Below are 27484 nucleotides of genomic sequence, written 5' to 3'. Positions count from 1 at the left end.
GGGGTCGGTCAGCACCGGTCGAGAAACACCGCCCGTACGTCTTCGGGCTCGGGTGTTCGGCACGGCTCGCGGGAGAGGTCCCGCTCGGACAAGGGTAGCCGTTCTCGCCATGCCCGTTCCAGGTCCCGGTCCTCGACACGCTCGAGACCGCGTGATCCTGTGCCGTCTTCGAAGAAGATGTCGACACCTGTGGCGCCGAGGTGGTCGACGATTTCTCTCGAGGCTCCGGCTCTGAGGGGGTCGTCGACGCCATTGGCGCCTAGGTCGTCGAAAGACACTCTCGGAGCTCCGGCTTCGAGGCCTGTGTCGACGCTGCCGATGCTGGCAGCGCTGCAGCTGACGTCGATTCGCTCGACGTCGACGCCTTTTCTGTCGATGCCGACTCGTTCGGCGCCCTCGACGCCTTCGGGGCGGTGGTGTCGGAGGGGCACCGTGGCTCGGGGTTTGCCCCTAGAAAGGCTATGGCTAAGGTCAGGCAATGCTTTGGTCCACAGAGGTCTTCCTCTCCCCCTCTGGAGTACATTTCAGAGGGTGATGAAGGCTCTGATGGGGGCTTGGTTCCGGTTACGGTTCCAGATGACCTTATCTCGGGCCATAGCCAGTTTGATGATCTGCGGCAGTCGCTGCATGATGCCAGTGGACTGGACACCTCTCCGGAGGTGGAGTTTTGTAGGCCGGAGCCTGGCACTCATGCCAATGCTTCATATCGACGCCTTATGTCTCGGGTCACCGAGTACTTGGGTTGGTCAGCTCCCCCAGGGGAGTTCGTTCAGGATGATCTCACGGACATCCTTGATCTCGGTCCCCCCACTGACCCGGTTTTACCTTTTCATATGGCTCTGCAGAGAAGGGTGGCGGCGCGGCTTGGACTGCTCCGGAAAGTCTCCCGGCAGTGGGCAAGTCTTTGTCGCGAAAATACCCTCCAGCAAGTAGAGACCCCTGCTACTTGTCTAGGCACCCCACTCCGGAGAGTTTGGCGGTGCAGGTGGCTACGGCCCCGGCAAAGCAGGTGTCGTATCCTACCATCCCTGCGGATAAGGACGACAAACGTTTTGACGGCTGGGCGAAGAAAGTGTTTTCTTCAGGGGGTATGGAGCTTCAGGCGGTCATCTCCATATGTGCCTTGTCTCGTTTCACACACACACTCTGTGGAACTGTGTTGCATTAGCGGCTGAACATATTCCCGAAGGGGACGAACGGGATGGTTTCCTTGCTATGGTTCAGGATGGCAGGGATGCTATGTGTGAGGCCGTTCAGTCGGGTTTGGACTTGGCGGATTGTGTCAGCCGGTCGATGGCGGCGAGCACCGTAAGGCGCAGGTTTGCGTGGTTGCGGAAGTCTGGGTTCGCTCCTGGTGTGCAGTCCCGGCTCCTCAAAATGCCCTTTGACGGTGAACACCTTTTTGGCAGCAAGGCTGACGAGAGCCTTGAGAGGTTGCAGACCTCCAAAGCTGCAGCGAAGTCGTTGGGCGCTGCAGTTCGCCAACCTCCGCCTTTTCGTCCTAGGGGACAGCAATGGAGGGGAGGTTCCTTTCGCTATTACTCGTCCTTCAGTAAATCGAGGGGAGCTAGCAGTCAAAGAGGCCATCGTAAGAGTGCCAGAGGTGGAAATAAAGGTACTTGAGGTGCCAAGGCCGCTCGGGCAGTTGCCTCTTTACCCTCAGGCAACACCGCAGCCGCTACCACTCAGTCATGAGGCCAGGTCCCATGGTTCGCCGGTTGGGGGAAGGCTGGCGCAGCATCTTGTAGAGTGGCAAGCCATTACTTCGGATGTGTGGGTTCTGGAGATCATAACCCACGGCTACTGTCTTCCTTTTCGGCAGAGGCCTCACGACAATCCACCAGGGAACCTCTCTTTGAAGTGTCCGGATCCGCTCCTTGCGCAGGAAATTCAAGCCCTGCTGGAGAAAGGCGCCATAGAACTGGTGCCTGTAGCGGAGAGGAACAAGGGATGGTATTCCCCTTATTTTTTGATTTCAAAGAAAGACGGGGGATTGAGACCCATCATGGACTTGCGCGGTTTGAACAAACTCTTCAGGAAGGACAATTTCAAAATCTTTCTCAAGTCCTCCAGGCCCTTCAACTTTAGGACTGGTTAGTGTCTCTCGACCTCAAGGATGCTTACTTCCATGTGCCGATCCATCCCAAGCACAAGAAGTACCTGAGGTTCGCGGTTGGCGACTCGCACTTTCAGTTTCGGGTCCTGCCGTTCGGATTGACCTCCTCCCCGAGGGTTTTCACCAAGCTCATGGTGGTGGTAGCAGCGCATCTCAGGAAAGGGGGGGATTCACGTCTACGCCTACCTGGACAATTGGTTGATCAGGGGGAGCTCTCCCGAGCAAGTCCTGGATCATCTGTCCGTCACCTGCCACTCCCTTCACAGGCTGGGCTTCTCCCTCAATTTAAAGAAGTCCCATTTGACACCAACGCAGCAGCTCCAGTACATCGGAGCAGTGCTCGACACGTCCCTGGGGCAGTGTTTTCCTCCTCAGGTGAGGGCTCTTCACATTCAGCAGATGGTGCACAAGTTTCAGTTTGCCCAGGATCTCCCAGCGTCCAAGTTCTTGAGACTGCTCGGCCTCATGGCATCCTGCATTCTTCTGGTGCCAGAGGCTCGTCTGCGGATGAGATCTTTGTAGTGAGCACTCAAGATCCAGTGGTCTCAGTCCTCCGGCAGGCTGTCGGACCCTGTTCAGGTGCCGCCTCGGTGGGCCGGGACCTTCTGTGGTGGGCCGTCGAGGGCATTTGGCTGCCCTGTCCGGAGGTGACGATCGTGATGGACGCATCCCTCACGGGATGGAGAGCTCATGCCAACGAGTTGACAGTCAGCGGTCGTTGGTCTCCGTCGGAGTCCAGACTCCATGTCAATCTGTTGGAGCTGAGGGCTGTCAGGCTAGTCCTGAAGGCTTTTCTGCCGACTGTGCGCGGAAAGAGTGTCCTGATTCTAACGGACAACACGATGGCCATGCACTACCTCAACAAAAAGGGGGGGCAGGGTCACTTCCGCTGTGCAGGGAGGCGATGCAGCTCGAATTCTGGGCCATCCAGCAGGAAGTTTCGATCTCGGCTGTTCATCTGGCCGGAGACGACAACGAGACGGCGGACGGTCTGAGCAGGCAGAGCTCGATCTCTCACGAGTGGGAGCTGGCTCAGGAGATTCTCCTGGAGATCTTTGCCCTTTGGGGGACCCCTCAAGTGGATCTCTTCACCTCCAGTGTCAACCGGAAGTGCGAAAGGTTTCGCTCGCGGGAATTTCCTCCAAAAGGAGCCTTAGGAGACACGTTCGTGGTGGAGTGGTCATTCCCACTGCTGTTCGCGTTTCCTCCAGTCCCCGTCATCCTGCAAGTGCTGCGGAGGTTCGGTTCCCGGATGATCCTCATTGCTCCTGCGTGGGCCCGGAGGACGTGGTACCCGGACCTTCTAGACTTGTCCATCTGCCCTCCACGTCGTCTTCCCTACCGAGACGATCTGCTCTCACGGGAGGGGGGGGGTCAGGTTCTCCATCCAGAGGTCAGATCCCTCAATCTTCACGCTTGGCTTCTGAAAGGTTGAGGTATAAGGATTGGGACCTCCCTGAAGACGTGATGGAGGTGTTGCTCTCGGCCAGGCGGCCGGCAACTAAGTCTCTGTACCGTTGCCGTTGGAGAAAGTTCTGCGACTGGTGCAGAGTTCAGAATGTGGATCCTTTTGAATGTGACATTCCCATGGTTCTGTCTTTTTTGCTTTCTTTGGCCCACAGGGGCTTGCAAGTGGGGACCATTAAAGGTTACCTGGCGGCGCTGTCCATATTTAAGCGCTCGTCTGAAGAGTGTTCCTATTTTAAAATTGCTTTAATTTCGCAGTTTTTGAAAGGGCTCACTAATGTATTCCCTCCGTCACCTTTTCTAGTGCCAGGTTGGGATTTGAACCTTGTTCTTAAGTTTCTTATGGGTGCTCCGTTTGAGCCTTTACATTCTTGCCCTTTGAAGCTGTTAACTATGAAAACTGTGTTTTTGGTTGCGGTTACTTCCGCTCGCAGAGTGAGTGAGTTACAGGCACTTTCAGTTAAGCCACCCTTCACTGTGTTTCATAAGGACAGGGTTGTCCTTAGAGTTCATCCTTCTTTTCTTCCGAAGGTGGTTTCGGAATTTCATTTGAGCCAGAAGGTTGTTCTTCTGGCGTTCTATCCTCCTCCACATCCTGGAAGAGGAGAGGCTCCATAGGCTTGATCCTAGGAGAGCGTTGAGCTTTTATATTTCGCGCATGTCCCGGGTCAGAGTGGACGATCAACTTTTCATTGGTTACGCTGGAAAGCGTTTGGGACAAGCTGTGACGAAACAGACTTTGTCTCGTTGGATTATTTTAGCTATCTCCGTGTATTACCGCTTGGCGGGTAAGGATCCTCCGGCTGGCTTGCGGGCCCATTCTACCAGGGGAGTGGCAGCGTCTACATCTCTGCAGAGGGGAGTTCCTATTCGTCACATCTGAGATGCAGCCACCTGGGCTTCAGTACATACTTTTGTACGTCACTACTCCCTCGATTCCATCAGAGGGCAAGATCTGGCCTTTGGCAAGGCAGTTCTCTATTCCGCAATTTGATTGGGCATGCTAAATTTGTATACTAAATTCTTTCCCACCTCCTTGCTTGGTACTGCTTTGGGAGTCTGTCATAGATATGGAATACGTCGGAGGACCCAATCCCCTCGAAGAACAAGTTACTTTCTTACCTGGTAATGTTCTTTCGATGGGATGGTCCGATGACGTATTCCATATCGCTCCCTCCCTGCCTTCCCCGCTGCAGAATTTATTTTGTGATTGCAGCTTGCGTTCCGCAAGGCCTTGTGTGTCTGACTGGCAGAAAACTGGTGGCACACGTTCTGGGAAAAAAATATAACTGAGGCTATGGCTGTCTTGCGTCCTACTTATCACATCGGGTGACGTCAGCCGTCGGAGGAGGTCCTCAGGGACGGCTCATCGACGCAGACGCCAAAGATTTGCCGAAGCAGCACAGCTGTGGACATTACCTGTCATAGATATGGAATACGTCGTCGGACCATCCCATCGAAAGAACGTTACCAGGTAAGAAAGTAACTTGTTCTTCTCTGCCTATATTGAGTTTGAAGTGCATTGTTGATGACACAGCTCTATTGGATGTTCAGAACGGTAGATAAACTTAACCTTTTCTTTGTTATTTGTAGCTCATCACCTCTTAAGGCAAAGGCTATTGTGTTTGGAACTAAAGCCAACTTGGATCACTCCCATAGTTGAGCCCTAACCTTGTCTGTTGGGCAGCCCACCCAAATCCAGGCAAGATTTCAAGCCAAAACCTTAGGTTTAGTTGGATGTTGATGAAATCCCAGGCTGAGTGTCACTGTTAAGAAAGTCTACTCCCATCCGTCCAAATTATAGCCGATGTTCTGTTTGTCCAAAAGGACTGCCCCCCAAGATTAGATTACTGTAACAGCCCCTCTGGTGACCTGGACAAACAATTGACGGGGCACTTTAGATGCTGCAAAATGCAGGCTTTAGTCTGAATTGTTGCCTTGGGGAAAAGACAAAGGCCTCGGATCATTCAGAAATAATTACACTTTTTCCCTATAGCACAATAATTGAATTGAAAAGGTGTTGTCTGACATTTATGCTTAACCATGACACATGTCTGAGATCCCTATGAGACTATGCGATTCAACCAAACAAAAACTGACTGAACCGCAGATCATTGAAGCCCCTCCCACAGCATTCTGACCACTGAACCCTTCTCTTGGTTCCCTATCTGTACAAGATTATTTTGTTGAATTCCCCACCTCTACCCCCTAGCACCTGCAGTCCTTGCATATGGGAGTTTTACTCCACTGTCTTCCTCCCACTGCCTGCCTATATCTATGCGTAATTGAAGTGCAGCCCTATGCCCCCCCCGCACAATGCTTCCGTCCCACACTGCCCCAGGCCCTCCAATCCCAATCAATGCCCCCTACCGCCCCTCTCCAATCTCCTTACCCTCTCTTCTGCAGCACAGTCCCCTACACTTCCTGGCTCTGTGCAACAAACACTGGATAAAGAAAGCGGACCCAGGGATTCAGCGATCATGGATTTGATGGGTCTATATTCATTAAGTAGGGGTATAATCTACATTAGAGATCAAATTGATCCTCCTCTCCGTGCTACAATGAACTGGACTTCTATCCAAGCCATGTTAGTAACTCTCAATTTTATTTGGCTTCCCTAGGGAAAAATAGTGTTAGTCTATGCCCATTAAGGAGGAAAACGCTTTCTGAGAGGATGATATGATGCAATTCTTAAAGGTTTTAAAAGATGCTATTGGCTCCCTTCAGGCCATTTCCCATCTAGGACTGATTCACATTTGTTCATTTGTTCAGTTATTGGGTGCACAGATCTTAAGGCTTCAAAGTGCTAAACAGAACAATAGACAATTTAATAACATTAGATATACAAAAACAAGTCAACATAAACAGCAATAAAATAATATGAATACCCTTTCTTCTAAGTCCTCTTCCCCAGGAAGTCTGGCTACTTGGGGTACCGGGAAAGAGAATTTGTCAGATCCTCATTGTAGTGTCTTCAGTCAGATATTGAAAAGGGGAAATCTGTCCCCATAAAAACCTCTTACGGGAGACCTGGCATGACTATCATTGTCATTGATCACTGGTTCCCTTAAGTTACGATCTTGATGGTTACTTGGAGGTTAAAGTTGGCATCCACATGTAACCGTATTTACTCCTACGTCCTGTCCGCTTTCCTTCATACTTAAGGGACTTTCTGTGCACCGAAATGGGAGCAGAGTGTTTTTTTTGTAACACCACCAAAAAAAATCTGTTGTCCTTTATTTTTGTGTGGGGCTTCAGCAATCCTCCAAGCAAATAAATAGCGATTCCTCACTCTGAGGCAGCATCTGATTTGGTGGTTAACCCTTCAGAATCTACTATCGGGGATGCCGTTTGTGGAAGGTATTATAAAAACAGACAACACTGTGTCGACATTTTAAATGAACAAACAAGAAGGTACACAGTTGAGACACCCTATTTCCTTTGCAGTTCAGATCTAGGAGTGGGCTTTACTGCACAGCATCTGGATCTTGTCAGTCCATTTAACATGTGTGTCCAACACAGAGGCTGATTGCCTGAATCGACTAACGGAAGCAAATCACGAATGGGAACTGCATCCACTCAGTCCCTATTCCTTACTTGGGGGACTCCCCAAGTGGACTTATTTATCACAGAGTCGAACAGGAAGTGCCTGTTATTTGCCTTGAGGGAAGAGCAAGGTCAGAACTCCCTAGAAGAGACGCTAGAAATATTGTGGGAGGGCATGAAAGGTCTATTCTTCTCCACCCCTTCCTCTTATTCACAGAGCTCGACGCAGGTTTCAGGAGGTGACATATTGCACAGCAATTGCAATGTACATAGCTTCCTGGTGGCCAGCCAGGTTCTGATTCTCAAAATTGATGAACCTGTCCCAGGATCCCCTCTCCATCTACAGGATCTCCCGAACCTTCTAAGCCAGGATAGAGAACAGATCCGACACCCTTCCACGCGATCGATATGCTTGTCGGCGAATACCTGAAATTGGGCCTTTGTTCGCAAGAATAAATCTCCCAGCTTCTTGTGGCACAAGTGGAAAGGAAGGCACTGTAGATATCTTTCCTTTTTTTAAGCTTGTGTCTGATGAACTCCATAACATTCCCATATGAACATTCTAGTTCTTTCCAACATGGCGCTCCCGTCTTTGTGATGTGACGCAGGAAGACCACCTAAGCCGTGAGCACATATGGGTCTTCACATCATTTCTGTTTCTATGATCACTGACACTTCTTTCTAATTTACCTTTGCTATTCCTTCCTCTTAGACACAACCTTCTCAGTTTTCTTGGCCTTTTTCTACCGTTCTGCATTCTGCCTTCTTCCTGTTTTCGAGGTGAGACTTACCAACACTTGGCTCCCCTTCTGCTTGTGTTGCCTTCCCGTTCTGCATTTTGCCTCCTTTCTGATATCGCTGTGAGCCTTACCTTCCCCCGGATCCTGTTCCAGTGGACTACTTCAGCTTCATACTTACCTTCTCTTCAAATCACCTTTCAGACGGTGATCACGGCAATCCTGATAGACTCCTCATCAAATAGCACTCCTTAGGATCACAGGTTTTATTCCCCACAGGGTTTTGTGAGGGGTCGGAAATGAGAGACAAACACAAAATGGTATCATTCTCAACATTAGCCATTTTATTAGCAGAAAGCGGTTTAGATAAATGCCTAACTTTCCCTATCCTAACGTGAATCTCCCTCTCTATGAAACTAAAACAAAAACAGGATTACCTTGTGTCCAAACTCAATCTGACCCTCACACTAATGCATACACGCAAAATGTGTAAGGTACACGTTTCAAAGTTCAACTCAACAGAAAAGTGCAATAACTTAAACATATAACTTCAACCAAAATGCTTCTTGTATCCATGGTTTGGCTCCCTTCCCCTGGATTATTTCACGTAAACTATTCACAATGTTGTGTGTCAAAACCAATCTCATAAAGCTAATACAAATGTCTTTTAACTAATACTCTCCTCAGAATGACAAAACAAATGTATCTTCCACAAGATGATTTGGAAAAGAGGGAGTCTCTCTGAGACTCTCGGAATGGCAAAACAAAATGTCTTGTCCACATTAGTGGTTGGAATAAGGCAAAAGAAAGTCTTTACTCCTTTTCAAGATGGCAAAACTAATGTCTTTTTCACAACAGAGATTCAAGTGTGGCAAAAGGCAAGTCTTTTCAAAGTTTCTGGTTGACAAAATGTTCAAAGGATGCAAGAACTTAACACGACCAAGTCTCTTTTCAACCCACCAATTCAAAAAGAGTTTCCCAGTACACTCTGCTGCCAGGAAACTTCTCCACTAAAAACTTTGTTATCCTGGTTCGCCTGCCAGGAATATCCCTCTTTTGGTTCACTTAGATCCCCTGGTGTACTCTTGCCAGGTACCACTTTCCCAAAAGGTTTCTTTCACTACCTGATAACCTTATCAGGCTTCTCTGCACCATTCATGTTCTCCTTAGGTATCACACAATTGTGATTCTTTACTAGCACACTTGTGTTCACTTGTTACTTGTGCAAATTTCCCCCAAACTGACATCCCATATCTGAGGGCTTGTTAAAGCTCTGTCTGTCAACCTTTCTTTCAATCTCTCTTGACTCTTGGCAGTGCTTGTTCCAGTTTCCCCCAACTGACAACTCATGTCAGGAGAATTGCACCACATTTGCCTTTCCTTTTCAGTTCTATTATGTCGGCATTCAAAAGTACTTTAAAAATGCTTTTTAGCATAGTTGTATGTCTCGGGCCCTCCTACGCTATTAGGACGACTCACCGGTTCACTGTGCGGCTGCTGAGGTGTGCTGGCGAGGGGCCTGCTTCCCCTTCTACCCAGTCTCGTTGGATCTCTGTGTCCGCTCTACTGTCCTTCGCTGCAAAGATCCGCGCAGCTCTGCAGGACCGTATCTCCTTACACAGTCCTGCTCCGTACCGTCTGCTTTCTTTCTTAGAGAGCTCCCCTCTGCCGGTCCCGAACACCACCAACCTGCTTCTGGCAAGCATCTTTCCCCACAGCTCCTTGTGGAATTTGCTCTGCCACTGGTCATGCTTCCCACTGGGTGCACTCTGCAGCCTTCTTTCTCTTTTGGCGTTCCTCCAGATGCACTTGCTGCAGGTGATTTGGAAATGTAAAGGTCCTGCACAGCGGATAAGATTTAGGACAACTAAACTGCATAGTATTCTTATGGTCACATTTCCTCCATATGAACTCCTTGCTCCTCCTTCCTCATCACAGTACTTGAGGCTTTTTGGGACTCGACGTCGAAGGAAGTTTCAACATATTTTAAAACACATGGTTGAACAGTTGCAATAAAATTACAATCACCATAAACATCAGATGTTTCAGATGGTCTAGGTTCACCATGTGTAATGAAGACTGAATATGGTTTTGTTTAAACAGAGTGTTTCTCAGAGTTTTCAAATCAGATGGTTTTGAATGCTGGCAGCAAACCATCTAAAACTCAAGAATTAAATGATCTTCTTTACAATAAAGAGAAGTATCCTGCTTCTCTCCTTGTGGACTCACCACTCTCCTTTGACAGCAATCTCCTTCCACGTGATCCACCCTCAGAATACCACCCCAAAGGTCAGGATCAGGTAGTCACTGCCTTCCCCTGGCCACATGGGAGGAGACTTTGGGCTGGGGATCAGTGATGACAGAGTCATCAGAGTTCCTGCAAGTGTTTGGCCACTGGGTACACAGAGCCCTGTGTTTTCCATTCAGGTCTCTGAATACCTTAGTGGACTACTCCTAAAGTCATCGCTATTGTCAAGACAAACACAGGTCAGTGTTTGCCAAACCTGATAGTAAGTTAAACCCAAAAAAGGAATGCATTAAGTGCAACAATTAGTTGCAGTAGTTCGACTTAATGGCGAAGTGCAGAACTTAAAAAGAATCTTACACTGCAGCAAATGGTAACCCAGCCACCTCCTAACCTTTTGGAACTTCCTCTCGATCCTTTGACCGCAAGAAAATTTGATGCCAATCCAAAAAAATTAAGAGTTTATTGAAGCATGTCTGGATCAGTTCACTGGATCAGTTCAAAGTCCTATTTCCCAACAGATTGCACAAAGATGAGCTTTATGTTGTCTAATTTGTCCAGAAATGCTCTTGCTGGGCAACCCCTCTAGTGACCACAAACAACCAACTATTAGATTCACATCCTTGTTTTGTGTTGCAGGCAATGTTTGGTCGTTGTGAGCCAACTGTTTCGGCACAAGAGAATCTATTGGTATTTAAACAAGGCAATATGGACATTTTAAACTATGTAACACAGTTGGATTGGTCATTATTTGGGATGGGGACAGGAGGGACAGTTTGTTGTTAAGGGAAGTCGTCCTGTCAAGAGCGGTGGCGTAGAAGTGGAGGGAGAGAGAGTCGCAGAGCGATTGTGATGGGGCGGATTGGGAAGAGGTGCAGGTGGGTTTGACTAATTCAGATATGACTCTCTGGAGTTCTTTGCTGCTGTTTCCAGAGCTGAGAATCGATTGTTGTAGTAGGTTTTTTTTTGCTTTCCAGATTTCTGCATTATAGTTGCGATGGTGCAAGGTGAAAGTGGATCTGCTGAGACTGTTTTTTTCTGCTCGCCATTTGCGTTCCAGAGATTTATTTAGTTTTTTCGCACTCCTCAGTTTGGGAGTAAACCATTTGGGAAATGGTCTGGGGCTTGAGGGAGAGGGGCGCAAGGGGGCGAGAGGGATTAGTGAACCATTGAGCCATGAGTCGAAGGAGTTGATGGTTAAGGATCTGTCGGGGGGGTGTTGTAGGGGGTCTAAGAAGAAGGGCTTCGGCTAGGTCAGGGATGATCTTTAGTTTGTTCCAGCATTTGCGGTGAAGGGGTGAGGTGAGATGGGGGTAGGGGCGGGGGCTGGGGAGTGGGTGGGGAAAGTGACGGCAAAGTGGTCGGACTGGATGAGTGGTAAGGGTGGGGCTAGATGTATCAGCTCATGGAAGCTAGCACCTAGGGTGTGCCCTTTAGAATGGGTTAGATCGTTCATATGAAGGGAGAGGTTGAGCGAATCAAGACTGTCGACCAGTGAATGGGTCATGGGGTTGGTGGGAATGTCCAACCAGAAATTGAAGTCTCCTAGGAGAGTCAGGGAGCGGTGATTTACTTGAATGGTGGCTACAGAGTCACAGAGGTTGGTTCTGAAATGTCTGTCATAACCAGGAGGTCTGTACATAGTTAAGAAGCTGTGGGAGAATGTCAGAGGTAGAGAGAGTTTAACAAGAAGGGATTTGTATGATGTAATGCATATCTGAGAATCAACGAGTGATACAGAGAAGTGAGATTTGTAGAGGACTGCCACGCCGCCTCCTCTTTTAGGGTCTGTTGAGCGGGATGAAGGAGTAGCCGGAGGGGGGGGGGGGAATGCCTTGTGGGCAACAGGGGCAAAGTCGTCGGAGAACCTGGTTTCCGTGATATAGGCTAGGTCAGGTTTGTCAGAGGAGAGGAGGTCTGTTTTTCTCTACAGAGCGGGCATTAAAAAGGATGTACTTGACTTCAGAGTGGGGTGTGGTCGTGGAGGTTGTTGGGGTGTAAGTAGGGGGTGCGTGGGGGATAGTGGGAGGGGAGGTGCGTACAAGGTCAGTGAGGCAGGGAGAGGAGGGGTGGTGGGAAGTTATGGTATCAACGGGCTCTTATTTAATGGTCGTAGCTTGCGCCCACTTTTAGATTAAGGATTAGATAGGCCTTTTTCAAACCTCTTGTTCAAAGTTCAATAAACACCCTTGAACTGTGGTTGGTCACTTGTGTCTGTCTTACATTTGATAGCATGCCTTCCTTAGAATATCCTGTGGTGAAGTGGCATGTTGAGTGACCGAGTCACCTTTTTCCCCTCAGGCCGAGTCACCCCAAGTGGGACATCAATATATTCCTTTCCGCTCTTTGCCATAAACCTTTCGAGCCTATGGCATCAGCAGACATCAATCCAGTCTTGTTGAATGTAGCTTTTCTTTTGGCGATTACACCTACCAGAGACATACGCACGATTCAAGCTTTCTCAGCCAAGCAAACCTTTATAGTTTTTCATAAGGATAAACTCGTACTCTGAACTCATCTTTTCTTCTTACTGAACATTGTTTAGGAGTTCCATATCAACCAAAAAAGTCTCTCTTCCTGTTTTCTTTCCCATTCTGACCTTTGAGAGGGGGAGAGGGTTCTTCACTCCCTGAATGTCAGGAGGGCCTTAAAATTCTGCTTGGACAGATCCAAGGAATTAAGAAATCTTCCCAACTTCTGCTACCATTTGGGGGAGCAAATAAGGGCTCCTGAGCATCTAAATCAACTATCATCAGATGGGTTGTTTTTTTATATCCTTGAAGCTTTTGCATGCCCATTTGGTCAGGGATAAGGCCGCGTCAGTGGCCTTTCAGAGACATGTCCCTTGGAATCTGATTGCAAAATCAGCTACATGGGCCTCTCCATTTGCCTATTATTTGTATTTAAGGGCAGACCCCCAATTTGGGCAAGTTGCTCTGAAGAAACGTTTTAGTAAATGATTAGGATACGACCTTCCACTCATAGGGAGTTTAATGCCTTGAAATCTCCCATAAGTATGATGGTGTCATTCATATGGGGTAACCATGTCAGCCCTGATGGATGACTACAGTAGAGCTTTGGCTGTTAGCCTCTGGGCTGTTACCGATATATTCAGTTTCCTTTCCGCCTCGCCTATGGTTTAAACTGTCCAGGTGAGCAGTTTTGTCACGTCATCCTTATCCATTAATTGGTCATTCCGATATTCCAGAATGGTCAGTTAGTCATCCCCTTCTGTGGGTATTTCATTGAGAGGTGTTTGTTACCCCAGGTTCAGGAGTCTCTGATCTCCATAGGCTCCTCCTTGGGCTTTTCTGGGCAGAATTTAGCGATATATCCTTGTTTCTCCCAGGCATGAAACCTTATTACCTCCTTGCATGGACCTGACCAGGATTTCCTCTAGTCTGCCAGGAGGGGAGATGTAGTCATTGTTTTGGGTACTGGTGGGGAGGTGCTTGGTTTTCTCAAGTTTGGGCTCTTTTCTCTACCAAGAATCCCAGGTTTCATATTGCTGGCTGTCTTAGGTCCCAGTACCGCTTTCCCGCAAGTATATTGCCCCAGGTGTGCATTAGCCATTTGTATTGCTTGTTCTAAAGAAGTGTCATGTAGCAGATAAATTACCTTTTGCAAGTATGGAGGCAAGAAATCCACAATCTGTTCCAAGACCAACTTCTCCTTGGCCTCGTTTTATGTCCTTTTTTCTCAGCCATTTTCTTAACAGTTCCTGCACCCTGTGTCACAGATGTCCTCAAGAACACATCAACTCCAAAAGATAGTTTGAGGGTTTTTTGTGTTTTTGTCAAGGGGCCTCTTAAGGGTTATCCCTCTGTATCTAACCTAGGGATGGGTTTTTCAAAAAAAGGTAGCAGGCGCCTCTCTAGAGAAAAAAGGTAGCAGGCGCCTCTCTAGAGAGCCCATCAGCTCCGAGAGCAGGCATCCAGATACTTAATAAAACCCCAACTGCCCCGGCTAGGGGCTGTTTGGGTTCAGTCCTGGCGCCATAGGCACCAGGCTCATAGACTTTACTTACCTGATGCAGACCATGCTGCAAGTGAGGCCAAGCCAACGTGAGGCCTGGATGGGACTATTTTATTACAGGGACTATTTTTTACTCGGGCGTGGTTCTAGGGAACTTCTTACCTGGAACTACTTTGGAGGCTATTTAAACCACGCCCAAACAACAGCACACTCTTCGCGTTATTCTGCATCCAGCAGCGTAACGCTCACCGTGCCTGCAGTCAGCATCCAGTCTTCTGCCACGCCCACCTCGAGTCTGGAGCTCCTAAAACAAAGAGGAAAGAAAAGGACAAGGTTAGAAAACAAACTATTTTCAAATTCCTCACCTGATTCCCGATCCATCTCGCCTCCGGACCTGGAAAGAACATCATTTCTGTACGTTTCGCATCTCCAGCTGCAGCGCCGTGCCATACTCACCAGTCCTCGCAGCATCTTTCGATTCGGCGCTGCCTCCATCATTTCTTTGCCAAACTCTGGCACCTGGGGGACAAAAGAAAACAACAAGGTGAGCCGAGAAAACCAACAAATATATCTCTTATCACCATAGACTTACCTGATTTACCACCGGGGGCATTATTCTATAACTCTCCACATCTTCATGTGCCGCACCTGCAAAGAGAGAGAAAACAACACGTTAAACACGTGCAACATTTACCGGACAGCGTCGGGTAATACAGAGCGCCACCAGCTGCCACGACAGCATCTTCTCACGATCTCAGCTTCAAGTCAAGGAAGGAAGGGGGGACAAGAGTGAACATCGGACATATTGAACTCTATGAACTTGATACTTACTGGTCCTCGCCAGGAACCTCAGAGTCAATACTCTCCGGAACTCCCCCACACCCTCAAACCAGTGAAGTAACTGGCATCAACGCGCCCCTGTAATCCATCCAGGATGGAGAGCTCATCTTTCAAGAATATAAGGTGAGATTGCTGAGAGGGCACTTCGGAGGTGATTAGTGGGGAGGACTGTGGGGGGGTGCCTTCACTTGAATCCATGGTTGGCTAAATCCATCTCTCCACTTGCAGGAGAATACTTCTGTGGGTCAAGCAGGCAAGATTAGGAGGGGCAGTCCAGTCAGTCTTCTCTGCACTACGCATCTCGTTGGTGGAGACTGCAGCCGTCCGGGTCTGACCGACGCCCCTGTGGGAGCCAGGTGAGCGTAACACATAGCATGATAACCTGTTCTGTGGTTTTTTTCCCACTTTTTAGAGTCCTCAGCCATTGCTTTTTGTTTACTGTAACTTTGCACAGATGGGAAATATCCATTTGCATATCAGTCTTTGTCCAGCCCACATGGGCAGTCCAGCGCCGAAATGCTACGGCAATTCCCTTCTGAACAAGAGTACCAACAGCAAACCCATACACGTGTTTCAGGCTTGTTAGGCCTCATCAGTCGAGGTGGAGCTGTGCCTCTCTGAGCACAGTGAGCAGGGGGTCCATGTCTGAGTTCCCCCAGGTAACTCAGGGTGACCAACTCTGGGAGCAATCTAGGTGGAATTAGGATCCCCAAAGGTAGTTTTCAGTAAGAATCGGTCCGTCATACACACTAAGGCCCCTCTTAGACTCTAACTTCCACGCCTTTCTGCTTCTTGTCTGTCTCTCTCCCTTCCCCATTGATCCTCCACCCACCGTCTTTCCTTCACTCCGTTTTGCTTCCTACTCTCCCAATCAGATGTTCCCCTCTCATCTCTACTACTTAGCTCCACCCTCTAAACTTCCTCCTATTATCCCGTCTGCACTACACTTCTTCCCCTCTCCAATCTCTAACATACCCTCTCTACGCTCTCCTAGCTCCTCTCTTCACTCCTCTACTATCCGTCTCTCCTACTGCCCCTCTCTACACTACCTCTGCTCTCTCCACAGTACCTCTCTCTCTCTCTCTCCACACTACCTCTCCCCCACACTACTCCTACCCCTCGCTCTACACTATTACACCCCCACACCTTATTTCCCAATCACCTCCTTTTATTCTTCCACTCAACTTATCATTTACTCCCTACTCTATCACTCTCACTACAACGCCATTCATGCATACTGTGAGGGGTCAGAAATGAGAGACGGATACGAAGAGATATCATTCTTAACATTAGCCCTTTTGTTAATAGAAAGGGTTTTGGATAAAGGTCTAACTTCCCTATCCTAACAAAATTGTCCCTTCCTATGAAACTAAAACTAAGGCAGGGTGACCTTGCGTCTAAACTCAATCTGGCCCTCACACTAATGCATATACACACAATGCACAAGGTAAATCTTTCAAAGTTCAACTCAACAGAAAAGTGCAATAACTACAACATATAACTTCAACATAGCACTTCTTTTATCCAAGGATTAGCTCCCTTCCCCTGGATTATTTCAAGCAAATTATTCACAGTATTCTGTGTCAAGACCGGTATCTTAAAGATATTACAGATATCTTTTTCTCCCAATACTCTCCTCAAGGTGATAATTATTATTTCCATGAGACTGATATGGAAAAGAGGAAGTCTCTCCTGATCTTTCAGAATGGCAAAACAAAGTATCATTTCCATAGTGTTGTTTTGCATAGGTTAAAGGAAAGTCTTCTCTAATTTTCAGGATGGCAAGTCAAATGTCTTTTTCAGAATAGAGGTTCAAATATGGTGAAAGGCACGTCTTTTTAAAGTTTCTGGTTGACAAAATGTTCAAAGGAAACAAGAACTTAAGATGAATAAATCTCTTTTCACCATACCAATTTAAAGTGAATTCGTGAATTCCTGGTCACTCTCCTGCCAAGAAATTCTTCAACTGTAAACTCTTGATATCCTAGTTTACTCTCCTGCCAGGAATATCACCTTTTCTGGCCCCCTTATATCCCCTGGTGTTCTCTCCTGCCAGGTATCCTTGTCCAAAAAGGTTTCACTGCTTGATATCCTTATCAGGCTTCTCTGCGCATTCACTTTGTCCTTAACTATTACTTGTACCAATTTCCCCCAAACCTTCATCCAATATCTGAGGGTTTATTCAAGCTTTTCCTTTTAACAATCTCTCTCGACTCTTGGCAATGCTTATTCCAAGTATCTCCCAATTTACCTCTTTAAGTCATGTAACTTGCACCATAGTTGCCCCTTTTGTTCTTTTGGCAGTGTTCCTTGGCTTAGGCAATGCTGGTCCCAGGTTTCCCCCAACTGACATCTCATGTCAGGGAAATTGCACCACATTTGCCTTTTCCATTTAGTCCTATTAGGTTGGTACTCAAAAGTACTTTTCATATGCTTATCAGCATATCCGCATATCCCAGGGCCCCCTTCAATATAAGGATGACTCACTTGCTCCTCATGCTGCGTTTGACAGATGCTTGTGTGACGCTGTCTCCCCTTCAGTGGTAGAGTCCACTGGAACTTTATGTCGACTCTTCTAGACTTAGCTGCAAAGACTGGCGCTGATTTTCAGAACCGTGTCTCTACACACGGCTCTGCTGTGCACAGACTGCTTCCTCGTAACCAGAGCTCCTCTCCGAACGCCTTTAATGCTGCTAGATGACTTCTGGCGTGCTTATGTGCCCACGGTCCTTCGTGGGATTTCTTCAGCCATCAGCCACGCTTCCCGTACCGGGCATTCTGCAACCTGCCTTCTCTCTCCATCCACGATCAAGTTCCTATTCTGTCAGCTGAAGGTGATTGGGGCTTTTAAAAGTCCTGCGCTCTGATTAGCTTTGTAACAACTAGACTGCATATTGTTCTCAAGGTCACATTTCCTCCATATAAACTCCTTGCTCCCTCTTCCTCGTCACAGTACTTGAGGATTTCTGGAACTTTGAGTCCAAGGAGGTTTTAATGGATTTTACATTACGTGATTGAACAGTTGTGAAACAATTATAATACCATTATAATGCCATTAAAGATTCTGTACATCAAAAGGTTGAAAATACAGCGTTTCTCTTGTTGGTGCCATCACCTCTCCCCTTACACCACCCCCATGGTCAGGATCAGGTAGCAGATGCCTTTCCCTGGCCATGGAGGGGGAAACTACCACCAGGGAATTAGTGATGATTCTGCGGGATTCATTACAATACTCCCAACGCAGTACCACTTTCACTCATTGGCGAATACTTCATCTTGCATACTTTTTCAATGATTCTCCCCCACTCCTTTCTCCACTGTCCTTTCTCTGGCTGGTCTCTTGGTCTGCGCCTTCTCCTGCTTTCAGTTCCTCATTACATACTCGCTCTTCGTCTTCCATTGGCTACCTCCCATCATCTCGTTCCCCGGGGTGAACCTCTGGCTTGTTTTCCCCCATGAGAGGTTTTACAGGTAAGTTAAGATGTAAATGTTGGCGTAAGCCCGCCCCCTTTCTGAGGTGTGGTTCTGCCATGTTCTGCAGTGGTTGCCCACTGCAGCCATCAACAGTCTGAAAAAATAGTATCCGGAGTAGACAGGTCCAGTGGCAGGTAATAGCCTCTTGTTTGTTTTGGTTCTGCGCTGCTCTATAATCCGGAGCACTCCTTGCTTGACCCAGGTTTACAGTGGCCAGTCGAGCTCTGTATGCGCCTGCATCTTAGCTGATTTTGCTTGCTGAAATCTGCTGCTTGGAGTGCTTTCTCTCTCTCTCTCTCTCTCTCTCTCTCTCTCTCTCTCTCTCTCTCTCTCTCTCTCTCTCTCTCTCTCTCTCTCTCTCTTTCTCTCTCTCTCTGTCTCTCTCTCTCTCTCTCTCTGTATATCTGTATATCTGTATCTCTCTCTCTCTGTATATCTGTATCTCTCTCTCTCTCTGTATATCTGTATCTCTCTCTGTATTTGGTCAGAAGCTCGGGCACAATGTAAAGATACAGGGTCTAGGGCCATTCCAACTGCCACCTTCTCCTTCTGGGATAGAACTTGCTTTGGCTTCCACCCTGGTAGGTCTCCCACCTCAGGCTGGGAAAGGTCCCAAACCCCTCCTGACATGGTCAGCTTTTACTGTCCCTGTCACACATGTAAGTCATTTAGGGAAGAGTTATTGATGTAAATGCAGATGTTGTAGCCTCATCCTATAGCGCTCTCGATCCTGCCCAAACATCTGTAGGGTACCCTGCTTCAGCCCTTCGTATGGGACTCAGGGCTCAAAAGGCCTGCCGGGCTTCTCCTGTTAGAGGAGGGACGATATACCAGGCCCAGATTTCTCTGTGCCAGCCTTCGGTCTAGGCGACTCTCTCAAAACAGATAATAAATCCAGCAGGATCTTCTCCACTGCTCAGTTTTTGTAGGATTGTGGGAAGCACAGCCGGTGGTTCCTGTCTCTCATTAATCACACCAGGAGGGCTGTAAGAGCCTCTTGATGTTCGCGACTAATAACAAGTTGCCCTTCCACTCGGGCCCACAGCATGTCTTCCGTGGGTGTTTGTGTAGTGCGCTCTCCAGAGGGACTGGGATCTTCCTTGGGTGATGTTCTTGGGAACTCCTCTTCCCCATCTTGCTCCGTGGGGGTTCTCCACTGCTGCAGTGCTGGACCTCCTGGGAGGCTTGGCAGACATCTTCCGCTGGCCTGTGATTGCTTCAATCTGCTTGTTTGATTCTGGCCTTGTATCTTTTCTAAGAGACTTCTTTGGTTCTTCCGCCGGGTCGTCTTTGGTCTGTGTACTATTAGACCCAGCTGATTCCCGAGATTCATCTGGTTCTTCTAGTAGGGCGTACAAAGTAAGGAATGTTAGTTTTACTCGGATTTCCCAGATTTCTCGGTCAAGGGGTTCCGTGCTTGCAGTCAGCTAGGAGTCTCCCCGCTGCAATCCCCTTCCTCCCACCACTGACTTCCCTTCAGTATTTCTCGCACATGGACAGCATCTGTATCTGGGCTGGATGAATCCCACGATGACACCATGTAGCAGAGATGTCCTTGAGAACACACCAACTCTCAAAGACGGTTCAAATGTTTTTATTTGAATGTTTAAATTGGGTCTCACTAACTGCCGTTCCTCTCTGTCTGGTCTCCCGTAGCTTTTCCCTGCCTAGCCCAAGCCCCGGTAGAGATCAGTAATCCCTACTGTCTATGATCTGGCTTGATACTCGTGAGGGCGTAAAGGCAATTACCTACTCTATCTGTCTCCCTCTGGGAATTTCTAGGTGGGCACTAAAAAGTGTCCCACAAAAACAGAAAGATCTTTAAAAGGGTTACCTTCTAGATGCCCAGATCTCACTTAGTCTTTCCCTTTCCCAGCCTTATTCTCCTTGCATGATGATCTCTCTTTTCTTTCCTTTCCTTCTACTCCGCTCCCTTCTCTTCTACACTCCTCCGTCTGTCCCTCTGATCTTCTATCTCCTGCTACTCTTCCACATGCTCTACTACTCTCCCCTTTTATACTCTCCCCTCTCCTTTTTACTATTCTGCACCCCACCTTTTCCCAGTCTCCCTTCTTTTACTCTATAGTTAGCCTTGTATGTTCACTCTCACATACACCCCTATTCTTACCCTTAATCTCAGTTACTCTCTAAACTCACAATATATACGCACTCACACCAAAGACCATTTTTTTTTTTCTCGCGAGCCAATACCTCACCTTGCACACAATCTTTACAATCCTCCTCCTTGCTCTGCTGCACCGTCCTTCTTCCGCTTGGTCTTTCGGTCAGCTCCCTCCTTCCTTTACTTTAACCAAACAACCCACACTGCCTGGTTTCCTGTGTTCTCCCTTATACTCCTCCTCCCCTTCCCATTAGTCCTAAAGCCCATCTGCTTTCCTGGGGCAATCACTAAAATGTTTTTCACCCCATGTTGTCATACGCCGTAAGGCTTTAAAATTCCTGTGTAGTCAGTCCTCCTCACTCAAGCGCCGGTCAGAGTTTGGCAGTAGCAGCCCACAACAAACCTATTGTCAACATTTCTTTGCATGTAGCCTTTAAACGTGGGTCCGCCGGAGTTCAGCAGTGGCGCTCTGCAACAAATATAGTCACTCTCAAAGTTCTTATGAATGTGGTCTCCAGGCACAAGTCAGCCGTACTTCGTGAGAAACACCACCATTTCTTCAAGTGCTTGCTTGCATGTCCTGGAGCCTTCTGGGCGCTGGTCTGCAGCGCACACATCTCTGCTGCCCTGCTGTTGACTGCCAGCTCTCTGGCTGCTGGGTTGCTTGTCCATTCTCTACCGCAAGGATATCTGAGTCCTGAAAAAATGGAAAAAGAACAGTGGCAAGAACAGTGCACAGACGATATTGGGTGATAGCAAGTATTACTGGACATTTGTAGCCAGGCCCAATTGGAAGGAACAAAGACTAGGGCCCTTCCAACTTCCGCATCCCGCCTCTGTGGCAGGACTGGCTCTGATAAACACCCTGGTATGCCTTCTGCCTCAGGTTGAGAGGATTCCTGTTGCCCCTTGACAGGGTCAGGCCTTTGATCCTGTCACTGTGCATATGCATCCAGATTTAGTGTGGATGCTAGAAAGTTAGATTCCCTGGAATGCTAGCAACCCACATTTTCTGTTTTTCCTTGCTTTTGCATCCCAGCCCTTGATGATCAAAGAGTTCAAAATAGTTGCTGGCTTTTGGGAAAGTTATTCTTTTCTCCAAAAGAGAATGTCGATGCACCACCACTTACTAGTTTACAAAAATATTGTTTAGTATTGGAATTTTTGATTTAACTTGGTTTTTTAAACTTGCATTTCCCATTTGGCATTTTTGTCTTTGGGGTGGGGAAGTTTGTGATGTTAAGCATGTTTAGAAATATTTTCCTATATGCCTTATGTAAGTTTATAAAGTGTTCACTGTTAGTTTAGATGATCCTGTCTCACCTATCAAATGACAAAGATTTTCTTAATCTTATTTTACAATTATTTTAAAGGTCAGCAACATTCCATAATTTTATCAAAGTGGCATTAACGAAAAATCCAAAGAAGAGGCCAACAGCAGAAAGGCTTTTAACTGTAAGTGTATCATAAATAATGTACATTTTCTGCCCCCACTGAAGCTGTGGATTGCCATTTTTGAAGTAGAAAATGAGTTCAAAATGTTCAAATTGTCTCCCTGAGTAAGTGTGTGGAAAATGCTGCATTATTAATTTGTGAATAAAATGTTATTTTTCTAAATTAGTAAAGTAGTTCACTCAGTTTCTGATACTGCACAACCGTCCATGCATGCAAAAAGTTGTGTTTATGCATGTCACTGAAGAAGGTCCTTCCCCCGACTATTTCCCGACTAGAGGAAAGTCGTAGAGCACTGTTTAATTCCAAGGAGCTCATTATAACTTTGCTGGTCTGGAAAAAATGCCAGTAATTCCAGCACCAGCATTTTTCCCGGACCAGCAAAGTACATGTCTGCCGGTGGGGGCCACAGATCTCCCGGCAGGCCTTACCTGCAGGTAGATCAGGCCGCCACCGGCATATAAATGACTGAATCACTGGCACCAGTAATGCAGGGGCTGGTGTTTAAGTAATTCCCATGGGAACTTACCTTTTCGCCGCCACCCGGGATATGGGGCAGCAGAGATGGTAATGCAGCTTTCCCAATATCCTTCCGGAATTACCGGCGGAATACCGGGAAAGGTGCAATGACCCCTTAAGACTTAAGAGGTGACCATTCCTTGGAAATATTTTTGTACTTAAGCCTACTTCTTTGTGCATTTTGCTAAGGGGGCTCATGTAAGTGTTGTATACGCTGTAAAGGTGCCAAAAGAAGGAAGCTGATACAAAGGTGGCATATTGGTTGCTATAAACGTAATTCATAGTAAAAGAAACCTTCTCTATCTCTTAAGAGGGGTTTCCCTGCTTCAATCTGATACTAATGGATCTGTAAGAAAGTCTGTCAAAATCAAGCTCCACCATCCTGTGTCACAACTTACTTCTATCCCTTAGACTACAACTAAAGAATTAAATAATCCAACAGAAAGTTCCTTCTCCAGCAGAATGACTGGCTTCTCCTGGTATTCAGGTGTTGTTTTTTTTTTTTATTGTAAAACTTCAGTTTAATACATGTATCACACTTTTGTTACATTGAGACATCACAAGGTTTAGCTTTTCTTTCTACTCCACTTAAAGTTAAATACAGGTGCACAGCTTCCTGCAACTTTAACATCGAAGTTCCTTCAGAGTTTTCCAGACATTGACTAATTCCAGTGTTCGTGATTTAGATTCAATTTATAGTCGGTATAGCATCAAGGAAATTAATTATACTACAAGTTAGCCTGATATTTTTCCCATCTGAAACGGTTTCCCGCCATTCTTCGGCGTCGTAGTATGTAGGTTTAAAGCTGCGTATATGTAACTCTCGTAAAGTAATGAGCTGAGTACAACCTGTTATTAGGTGTTTTAGTGACTCAACTTCGCCTATGTTGCAAAACCTGCGTTTATCCGAGACTGTTTCTTTGGAGCGTCGCAGCCATAACATTTCTCTATTGTTCAGTGCGTTCAGTCTGAATCTCAAAAATTGGTTCCTGTGATGACGAGAAGGACACATTGTTAGGTACTTAGGTTGGGAGTGTAATTTCAACATATTCAGAAGACCAGGTGGAGTGGTTTTGAGGGCTGCTCGATGATCGTTGGTATGGATCCAATCCCAGGTTTCAAGTTTTTTCTTTGCATGCTGGGGTCGATCGAGCAGCTCAACAACGGAAATGTTCGCAGCTTTTATGATCTTATTTGTTTTTGACTTGCATAGACTAAGTAAACTCGATTTTGTTTGGTCGTTTTCGTTGGTGAAGATTTCATACGCTGGAATTTGGGCTCCAAGTAGCATTTTCCTCAAGGGCGACAGAGAGATTTCTATATTATCGTCATATAGAGAGAGTTCAGAGTCAGTTTGCATCTTAATGCTACCATTGAGATATAGTTGGGGAGTCCCAAGGCTTGTTTCCAGAACTTGGCTTTGAGTTTCTGCCAGAGGCGGTGGTCAAGATTCCATCCTGTTTCTCCACCAAATGTTATTGTAGGAATGAACTTCTGCAAATAAAACATTTTTATTGGAGTTAATGAGAATTTCCCATAATCCTTATTGATTTTAGATCCTTGAAGACCTAATTTATTTGTTCTTTCAGTTGGGTCATTAGTCCAGGCAGATTCGCAAATCGAGTCATTGACCATAACTCCTAGGTATCGTATAGATTTGATGATACTTAAAGGAGCTTTTTCAATTTCCCATCCAAAGTTTTTCTTTTTCTTCAATAGGTTTTTCCCAATGCACATGATCTTAGTTTTTTCTGTGTTTAGATGCAGGTCATTGTCTTTCAGGTATTCGTTTCAATTTAAGAGTAGATGTTGTAGACCTATCTGGTAAGGTCTATCAGCACAATATCATCTGCGTACACTAGACATTTAGTTGATGTTCCATTTATCTTCGGGGAAAAGCAGTGAGCAGATCCCAACCACTTCGGTAAGTCAGAGATGAATAGTTTGAAGAGTTCAGCTGCTAGTGGGCACCCTTGCTTTACTCCTTTGTGCGTTGGGATTGGATCGGTCAGGACACCTTGCGAGTTAACTTTTATTTGGACTGTGGTGTTAGTGTGTAGTGCTATGAGTGGATCAGGAATCTGTGCCAGGCAGTTCCACCTTCGGAGTTTAGACCAGAGTTTTTCTCTGTTTATTGCATCGAATGCTTGTCTAAGGTCGACAAATGCAGAGAATACCTTTCTCTTCGATTTTAGGGCTTCAAGTTTCAGTATGGTTAATAGTGTGAGGTTTACATCAACACCTGCTTGTGCCGTGAAGCCGGTTTGTCAGCTATCTATTTGCTTTTCGTTAGACGCCCATGCGGACAACTTCGATCGGAGAAATTATCCGAATATTTTGCCCGTAGTGTCCAGAAGAGCATTAGGGCGGTAATAAGATGGATCGTCCCTACTGCCCTTCTTGTAAACCGGGACCAATATTGCCTTTGCCCATGATTCAGGCATTTCCATTGTACTTGATACTTGTCGAAATAAACATTCCATAAATTTGGCCCAGTGATGTTTGTTTTTTTAACATGATGTTGGAAATTAGATCAGGACCAGCTGCTCTCGAATTTTTCAGCTTTTGAATTGCCAGTTCTAGATCTTCACTGGAAGGCGTTATGTCCCATGCTTTTATGGTATTTGAAAAAGTTTCATGTACATCTTGATTTGGCATTTCATAGATGTTTGTAAAATATTCGACCCACTTTGAGCTTGGTATTCCATTTAATATGTTTGGAGTTGATTTTGTGTTCCCTTTATTTAGAAGTGCCCATGTATCTCGGGAGCTTTTGGTGGTTATTAATTTTAGCATGACTTCGGCTCTGTTTTGTTCAATTATCACCTTGAGGAATATACCCAATTTGTCTTGAGTTAGTAGATTTCAGCATAAAATCGGCCAACATCAGAGTATATTCAACATTGTTTGAGTCAGAGAGGCGCAGGGTTAGTTTCTGGATTTGTGGGCCGTTAGTTCTTAGCTGATTACCTGCAGCATTCGTTGTCAGTGGTACCTCGTATTTTTCAGTTTGTAAAGGTACTTCATAGTCCAAGGAAAGCTGTAGCATGTTGTGATCGCTAGTGTCTTTCGGGACTGTCTCTAAAGACTCCACTCTTTCCAATGCGTTTCTGGATGCCCAAATGTAATCTAAGGTATTCGTACGCTGGAGTCGTTTCCAAGTTGTGTTACAAGGTTGGTCACCTTTGGTGTTTCCATTGACCATTTGGCAGTTTCGTGAGGTAAGGACTTGTGACCACCGTTGTCCACATTCTGTTACTTTGTCTTCAAGCAGCCAAATGTTTTCAAGTGTTTGTTGATTGAATCAAAACCAGCTGCAGTTCAAGTCGCCGCATATGATCACTGATAGATCACGATAATTCCGAAAAGCATCATCGATTAGAGTTGTTACAGTGTCAATGAAATCTGCAGTTGAAATCATTGCCGGGTTCCAATAACCATTTATTACAAGTAGATGACTGTAGATGTTAATGTTCCTTGTGGAAATTTGCATTAGCGTACCTTGAATAAAAGGATTCAGATTTATTGATGCTAGAGGAGTCATCCATTTTTCAATTTTTACTAAGGTTAGTAGCCCAGAATATGGGCGCCCTTTGGCGTTTTTATTTGCTGGATTCAAGAAGATCGAGTATCCGTCTCGAGTGGGAGCCTCACGGAGCCCAGAAGATCGAGTATCCGTCTCAGATGGGAACCTCACGGAGCCAAGTTTCTTGAAGACAAATCACAAAAACGTCATCCAGGGGTTCTGTGAAGTTATTAAACAGATGGGTGAATCCACGTGTGTTCCAGGAGAGTAGCCTTTGCTTGGTCCAGGTCACTCATTGTTATTGTCAAGAGGTGTGATTCGTACGAGCGTCAGATCTGTTTCCTTCTGTTCTGGCTTTATGGTCCAGGACGCCTCTTGTTTTTAGGGGGTAAGATAGTAATTTCCGTAATGACATCCGACGGGCTTCGCTTTGGAGATCCTTTGAATTTGTTTTGTCAGTGTTTCATTTTGATTTTTCGATTCGGGTTCCAAAGTGATGTCGAATCCAAAGACAAATAGCTCTTCAATTGCTTGTAGAAGAATGTTTTTTACTGCACCAGATGTTATGTGGAGCAACACTTGATCTGTAGATTTTTCTGTGGCATACTCAACGCTTTTTATGTCGTTGGTCGTTATTGTCCGAAGTTGAGGAACACGTGAATAATTTCAGGATGTTCGCTCTATTCAGGTTTACTTCGTTATCATCAGATTGGATGTTCTGCAAGCAAAGTTTCCATGAGCTTATATGAGATTTAAGGCTTTTGTCAGCATGTGCTCTGGAACGGAGATGAAATCCATTTTTTCTCTGGTTCGATGTTTGCTTCGGATTTAGCTTGGAGCTTACGGGTGAAATCTTACCCTTGGAATCGCGTACATTTTCCTTTTTTGATAATGCAAGATTTTGCCGTTTGATCAGTTCAGCTTTTGGCAGTAATTTATACTCGTCAGATTTTTCATTAGTAATTATTGCAAGCGCTTCAGAGTCAGAATCGTAGTCTATTTCACTTCTGATTGAGTACGTGGATAGGTTGCATAGATCGACAGAGCTTTCTACTGCAGAGCTGTCTGAGCTATTTGTGTCCGAATCCATTCGTCGGCGCTTGGCAATTTGCTTTGTCTGTACATTCTTTGATCCGTTTGCCTGCATAGGCATTTTTGTTTGTTGACAGTCAGGATGCAACTGAGCATTTTTTCGTTCAAACAGGCTTGTTTTTTTTGGTGTTGTCAAAATTTGTATACATTTTTTTTACATTTTGCGTGTACTTTTTTGTTGAGGGTCTTTCGGTCCAAGAGTAGTGGTTTTCTTTTTGTCAGACTTTTGACCAAATTTGCTTATTGTAGTTGTGGCCATGGTTTTTGCTGGACGACTGAAGTTGTTGAACGAGTTTGGTTGAAATCTCGCTTTTTCTGGGATTTCCTCCTGAGCCGCTGGAGTATCCGCCAACAGGGCGCACTCGTTCCTTGT

At 46.3% G+C, this 27484-nt stretch overlaps 1 protein-coding gene across 1 annotated transcript in view; it reads left to right on the top strand.

The window, feature by feature from the left end:
- Positions 1 to 27484, top strand: part of MAP4K5 (mitogen-activated protein kinase kinase kinase kinase 5) — a 1870683-nt gene that overhangs the window by 610284 nt on the left and 1232915 nt on the right. The window contains exon 11 of the mRNA XM_069638985.1: positions 21896 to 21977. Within this exon, the coding sequence (XP_069495086.1) occupies positions 21896 to 21977 (82 nt within the window). The remainder of the gene's footprint in view (positions 1 to 21895; positions 21978 to 27484) is intronic.

This window comes from Ambystoma mexicanum, chromosome 14 (assembly GCF_040938575.1).
Source record: "Ambystoma mexicanum isolate Mex_15411 chromosome 14, UKY_AmexF1_1, whole genome shotgun sequence".
NCBI lineage: Eukaryota > Metazoa > Chordata > Amphibia > Caudata > Ambystomatidae > Ambystoma > Ambystoma mexicanum.
Note: the sequence above shows the minus strand (reverse complement) of the source record. Positions and strands in the feature narration are given on the sequence as shown.